General features: G+C 53.6%; 1 protein-coding gene across 1 annotated transcript in view; it reads right to left on the bottom strand.

Annotated features, from left to right (window-relative positions):
* The window catches only part of LOC124235252 (deleted in malignant brain tumors 1 protein-like), a 26260-nt gene that overhangs the window by 6815 nt on the left and 12588 nt on the right, over positions 1-6857 (bottom strand). The window contains exons 5-9 of the mRNA XM_046652838.1: positions 4075-4104; positions 2732-3055; positions 1746-1775; positions 728-898; positions 380-392 (exon numbers count right to left, since the gene is read on the bottom strand). Of these exons, the coding sequence (XP_046508794.1) occupies positions 380-392; positions 728-898; positions 1746-1775; positions 2732-3055; positions 4075-4104 (568 nt within the window). The remainder of the gene's footprint in view (positions 1-379; positions 393-727; positions 899-1745; positions 1776-2731; positions 3056-4074; positions 4105-6857) is intronic.

Below are 6857 nucleotides of genomic sequence, written 5' to 3'. Positions count from 1 at the left end.
ACCACCTTTCAGGGAAGCTCAGAGTGAGAGGAGATCCCGCAAGACGACCCAACTGGAGAAAACCACACATTAGAATAGAGGCCGGGTGTCTTGGAGGACCGCCTGAGCAGGGAGGCCAGGACCCTCCCCATGACCACAGTCGTGCAAGAGCCAGCTGTTAATATATTACCCTGTTATATAACCCAAATGAAGAGACCCATCAAGGGGTGAAAGTGGACCATTACCCACCTACAAAGCTGTATCCTGATAAGGAAGCAGAGAAAGGAACAGAAATATAATATCAAGTCAAGATGTAAGGAGGTCCAAACTGGAGGAAGCACTCTCTTGAGCCCCGATGGAGGAGAGCAGAAATGGAATTCGCAAACCACAAGGGTCACACTCGGGGAGGAGGTCTGTGGGGACAGGTAGCAGGCAAAGGTCACCAAAATCTTTGGAGCCTGTTGGTCACTGTGTGGTCATTCCTCGGTTCGCCAAAATCCCACCAGTGATGGAAGTTGGGAAAGACCTCTGAGGTTCAGGCACTATCTACCACTTGGCCCGGTACTGAAGTGTGTTCCGGGACAACCAGGAGCCAGGTCTAAGTAGGACTACAGAGGACTCAAAATCATCCAAGGAAACCCCAAGAGGGCCCTTTGCCAAGCATCGCGACCAGGAGGCCGCTCAAGAGAGCTGGCCAGCCCCTCAAGACCAGACCTAGGCCCTGGGCTTCAGAGATCCCTCTCTCAGCTGCACCCCACCCACGTAGCCAAGGAGAAGCAAGGGCGCACCCTGGACCTCCTCCGATCGCCCTCACAACCAAAATGGACCCCGAGGCGGAGAGGGAGTCCCGGGGCGTGCGGACCGGAAGACTGACCCATTGGCGATGCCACATCTCGGGTTGTTCCTACGGGCCACAGGGCTGGGAGTGCAATGAGGCAAAGGCAAGCTTAGGAGTCGAGGAAAGAAGGACTCTAAAAAGCCTTGGGTGGCCTCATGACAACAGTCCCACATGTGGAGCACGCCACATGCCGCCCGCATGTGCTACACCAGCGACCTGCTCAGCGATCTCCCTTAGGACCAAGGCCCTGTTGCACATCAGCCTGCTCCCGCCACCTCACTAAGCCTGGCATGTGCTCTTTGCCATGGCAAGACCTTTGCCACCGCCCTCCTCTGCGCCATGGACTGGCTGGCGCGCCCGAGGGCATGCCCCAGACTCGGCACCTTGCGCAGAAATGTCAGGGGCTGCAGGCGGTGGACCTGGAGCCCACCGGGTATCCCGGTCCCCAGAGCCCCACCATGACTCAGCCCCTTCCCTCCCCTGGGTACCGTCCCTGCCCCTTTGGGATGCGGATGGGACCCTGCTGGATCTGAGGGTGCTGCAAGGACCGAGGGTTGGAGGGAATCCGGCCTGCTCCGACAGCCCACCGACAGAAGGTCGGCGGTGATCAACGTCCCTCCTCCCCCAAAGGCCCCCTCAGCCTGGGCGGCACCCGGGCGAAGGCCCCGGCACACGCACCCGGGTCCCTGAGTGGCCTGGGACGCTATCAGTGTGTTGGAGGAAAGCTCGGATTGCCTGACGGGGAGACCAACGTCTTGCGGATCGCCTGACGAGTTAGGGGGCAGGTGCCGGGCGTCTCGGTGACAGAGGGGGCAAATCACCCGACCCGCAAGTTCTGCCAAGGGCAGGGGTTCACCCAGAGTGAGGAGAAAAGGGACAGGTGGCCAGGGACAACAGGGACATCCCGACGAAGCCGCTGGCTACTTACTCGGCAGGGCTGTGGTCTGGGGCTGAGCAGCTGTGAGAAAGAGAAGGAAAGTCAGACCCAAAGCGCACGGGGCGGCCTCCCCTGCACTCCAAGCTTGAGCAGACTCAGCGGGGACACGCTGAGCTGCAGCTGCTCACGTGCCCCCCGCGTGGACGCCGCCAGCCACTGCCACGCAGCTCTCGGGGCCTCCGGGAGCGCCACCCGCGGTCCCACCGCCAGGGCCTGCCTGGCTGTGCCCGAGGGCCTCCTTCCCACAAGAGGAAAGCCCCTCGCCGTGCCCGGGACAGGCCGCCCCGGCCGCGGCATGGACGCCCCACGCGAGCAGCAAGGGGGAGTCCCAGCAGCTCTGGAGGAAGACCCCTTTGCCGCAGCCCAGGGACAACGATTCGGAGACCGATCGAGGCGTCCCCGAGTCTCTGCTCGGCGTCGAGCTCCAGCCCCAGGGCCCTCGCTGGCCCGCGGGCCCTCCGGGCCGCGGCCACCTGCCCTGCCCTACGCCCCGCCACACTTCTCCGCTGCTCTTCCTGCCCTCCCCAAGCCACAGGCGAGCCTCGAATCCTGTCCTCCGAGCCGGCTTCTGGCAGGACCCCAAGGCATGCACCCATCAAGGTGTCAGGGCGCTCCGCTGTCCAACCGCCCCCGCCAAAGCCGCGCGCCCCCACAAGGAAGCCCCAGAGAAAAGCGTGTGTGTGAGCCGAGCGGTCGGCCCCGCCGAGAAGGCGGGGGCTCGCTTGGTCTGCCCACGCACGGCGCGGTGGACGCTCTCTGGGACCCACTGTGCGGTCATTGCTCCCAAGCAGTCCTGGTGCCTCACGGTTGGCCCAAGAGGGCAGGTCGAGCTGTAGCGGCCAGCTGCCCCCAGGAAACCGCGGGCGGCACAGGATCTCTGGGAGAGGTTGGGGTGGGGAGGGGCCCTGGAGTGGGACGTGCGGCCGTTCTCAGCAAACGTCCCGCCAGAAGGGGGTCCGGGGATCTCGGAGGCCCACCTGAGCAGACGACACCGGCATCCTCGTGGTGACCACAGTTGTGGCTGTTCCAGCCGTTGTGGGCGCAGCTCCACAGGTAGGACTCCTGGCCTGAGCAGCGCACGTTGTCCAGGACAATCGGCCCCGAGCCCTGACCGAAGCGGGCACTTCCCGGGGCCGACGTGGCCCAGCCACAGCCCAGCTGCCGGCACACCACGTTGGCATCGTTGGTGTCCCAGTCGTCGTCGCACACGGTGCCCCACGAGCCTCGGTACAGGACCTCCACCCGGCCCTGACACCGGTCACCTCCGTTCACCAGCCTCAGGGCCAAACCCGATTCGGTCTCTAGAGTAAGACAAAGCATTCCTCCTGTAAGTTCCTAGTGAAAGACAAGGTCTCAGGCCTCTAAAGAATTCGTAATTTTTCCCATTGGATTAAGATCCTTGAGAGAGTCAGTGACTGGGTTTGATCCATAGCATTCCTTGAATTCGGGCGCTTCACCATTAAAAGTACAGTGATTGCTCTGCCAAAACCCAATCCACCACAGCTTCAGAAGGAAAACAATACCTCTCAGCTGGATCCTCGATGGGACCTGGAAACTATTCACAGGTTCCCTCACTGAGCACCCATTGGCAGAGCCCCAACTCGCTTGCACCTGTTAGTCATGAATGCCCATGCTGAAGAGTAGCCTGATGCCCCAGGATGTCGTAGCAGGAGCTCTGACATTCATCTGAGGCTCTGAGGCTGGCTTACAGACCATTTCGCAACTGGTCCTCTTGGCCCCACAGCCGAGTCCTTCGGGCCACTTTGGCCAGGGTCAGCACAGAGCTGTGCAGATGGGAGAGCTGGCACTTGTACAAGAGACGGATCCCACTGGACATCGACCCAATAAAAAGTGATTCCTTGAGATCCCTTGTTCGGACTGACCATTTCCCATCTTCTGGTACATGGACCATGTAGGAGGCACCCACTCAAGCCAGGCTCTCTGGTTCACAAGGGATCTCCCTTTGCATAACATGCTTACAATACTCAGTCTCACCCCATCCCCTAAAAGTTGCCCTGAAGCCAGTGTCACACAATGGATGGATGGATGGATGGACAGATGGATGGATGGATGAGTGTGAGGTGAGAGAAGAAGGAAGGGGAATAAAAGATGGAACTGGCTGAGTGCTCATCTGGGATGCGCCTAGAGTCTTGGCACTCCTTGACCCTTCCCTCTCCATCCCTGCTTTCTGAAGGGCAGGCAGTTGCTCTGTGGCCAAGATTAAACTCAGCTTCAGCTAGCCAACAGGAGTAGCAGCAGAATTGGCGGACCCAGCCAATGAGCAAAACCCCGGGAAGACAAGGAAGGAGAAACACCTTACCATAGGCGGTAGTCTGGGGGTTCCATGGACCTAGAAAGAAACCAAACTCATCTTAGATAGGAGGGTCTGCTGTTTGGAAATGATCTTCTACTGACACTGGATAGAGCTTCACCTCACAGTCACGCCAGGGGGCGTAGTGGTTCGCTCTTGGGTTTGTGTGCCTCCAGTGTTCCTGCTAACAGTTTAGGGTTTTGCAATAGCAGATTTAAAAAGGTGGGTTGGATACGGGGTGCTCAATAATTTTACATGTAATAAAGTACACATGTCTTTACCAGGCACTCTAACACGACAGTTTATAGTCCCAGGATGTAATCTGTGCTCAGAAATAAAGGCTGAACAAGAGAGGCAGGTTGAACAGGGCTCAAGGATTTCAGGGGGCTGTTGAATAATCCCAGAGTCTGAAATTTGAGTAGAGTCAGCATCGGGAACAGCCACTCCGAGCCTCCTAAATCAGGAAATATTTGAGTGTCAGATATCCTGTTCCTTCTGATACCCTGAGAAATTTTCACGCTATCTTGAAGAAACCCAAAATCTAGAGAACTCTGGATCTTTATCATCAGTGAGGCCACACTAAAGCACTCCACGCCCCCATCACTTCAGGTTAACCCTCAGTGTACCGTCAGCTCCATCGGACTCAATTTTAGTTTTTGAGTTTCTTTTGTTGAGCAGGTCTGACTATATTTGTGAAGATTCATATATCATGAATTTTCTATATTTTGAAAGGTCTTCCGAAGTTCAAAGAGAATATTTATTCACCAAAGAATAGAATAAAACTCATTCCTTCTTACGGTCACTATATGGATCATTGGATCCTTGTGTAAATCCAAGATACATTATGAGTTCTCAGTGATCTCACTTTTCCTACATCTTGAAATGGGTATCTACCGCGTCATTCAAGGAATTAGTTAATCTGTTTTTAATTCTACAGGTACTATTATTAAAAAGGTCTATATAATAAAAATAGGGAAGAATGGTGGCATTGCCTAGAAGGAAAATGAAATGGTGAAATAAACCATCATTCTTCAGTGCCCAAAATATTGTATTATCTTTCAAGAAGGCATTTTTTTAAAGGCTGGAGACACTGTCTTTATACTGTGCTTTTAGCTTTCATTGAATGCAGTTAGGAATTCAGAATTTTTCACCGTCTATTCATAATGGCAGAGAAAGAAAACTGATGAAGGAAGATGTTTCACAATAATTAGTGAAGCAGAAGAGGAATGCAAAGCGACAGAGAGCAGCACCCTGGATGCTGACGATTATGGTGAAATTGATCATACACCTGAAATCTTACACTATGAGGCTTCAGATGACAATATCTCAGATGACTTTCCTCAGATTCAAGGATCAAGGAGTCTGCAATATAATTCTAAGTGCAGAAATAAAACGTAGTGCTCTCACCCACCTCAATGCAAAGGATTCCATCCATGATATCAGGCAGCAAGAACTTAGACCATCAGCTTTTGCAGAAAGAACGTGCAATGGTATGCCTTCATCTTTTATGAGGCTCATGTACCAAAATCTCCTTAATACAAAGAGATCTGCTATGTTTAAATTCTTACCAGAATTTCTAGGAAGGTTGCTTTCATAATCCTTTTTTTCTTGCTTCCTCACACAGGGAGGGCTAAGGCATCTGACAAACTTCTCAGCTGCTATTGAAATGCGAGACCAGCCAGGAACAGCAGTCAACAGTCAGAGACCTGAATTTCTCTCACGGAACCACAGGCTGGTGGGGTACAGGCTGTCAGAGAATGCCACCCCCTGTCTCTGCCCCCTGAACGTGGGGTCCACAATGGACTCTTCCAGCTGCCCTGCTCTACGCTGTTGATGGCCATAACATGGCCACTGAGGCCAGGTGGCTAACACATCCTGAACATGAAGAAGCAATTCATAACAGAAACAGACAGCCAGAATATTCTTTCAACAGAGGCCACAAAACTAGAAACATGTGCACCAGAACACCCCCTCCTCATTTCTGACACACCATCCCTGCTCCCACATTCAAGGACAAGCTGACAGGCTTGAGAGAGTCCTCCGTTCAAAACTCTGCTATTTGAACACAGTACAGATGACACCATGTGACTCCTATGGACAGGCTCCAGGCACCTGGCTTAGTCACAGGGCAGTCAGTGTGAGAATCTGCGTTGGATTCAGAAGCTATGAGCTCCCAGGTCTTTACAATACTCATACATAGGATCAAACAGAACCTTGAAGTTGTCTCCCATTGTGCTGTGTCCATGCATTCTGAATAAACCCTTTTGCACACATTTACTGAGACCCACTTACACTCTTCCAATACTCAACCACACAGTTGTAGATGATGCTTGCTGCCATTTTGGGAATGGGGGTAAATCACCTGAAGAGAGAAGCTTCCACTTGTTTGTTTTCCAGAAAATGCAGACAGACTGCTCTCTGGCACTGAGGATCAGTGTCCAAGAGAGTTAAGCTGTCAGAGGGACCAACTAGGAAAAGCCACAAGAGATCTCTCAAGATACTCCACAAAGACCTAGTCCCTTTCCAGGGGAGCTGGCACCTTTCCATCTGGACTCAGCCATTGCCCCAAATCTCCCAAAGTACCCATGGTGTACATTTGGATATTCTGCACATTATTGCTGTAAGGGGGGAAAAACTGAAGAGTTTTGCATTTAAAAAAGCAGAGTATCATCAAACTAGCCCATATCTACCAGATGGGCCACTCCAGTGACTCTGGAAGAGAAGCCTAAGGAGATTGCGTCGTGGCTCCAACAGCGCTCTGGAAAGTGCTCTGGAACTGAAGCAAATGTCTA

This window comes from Equus quagga, chromosome 2, assembly GCF_021613505.1.
Source record: "Equus quagga isolate Etosha38 chromosome 2, UCLA_HA_Equagga_1.0, whole genome shotgun sequence".
Lineage (NCBI taxonomy): Eukaryota > Metazoa > Chordata > Mammalia > Perissodactyla > Equidae > Equus > Equus quagga.
The sequence above is the reverse complement of the archived record's forward strand: the minus strand, read 5'-3'. Positions and strand labels throughout refer to the sequence as shown.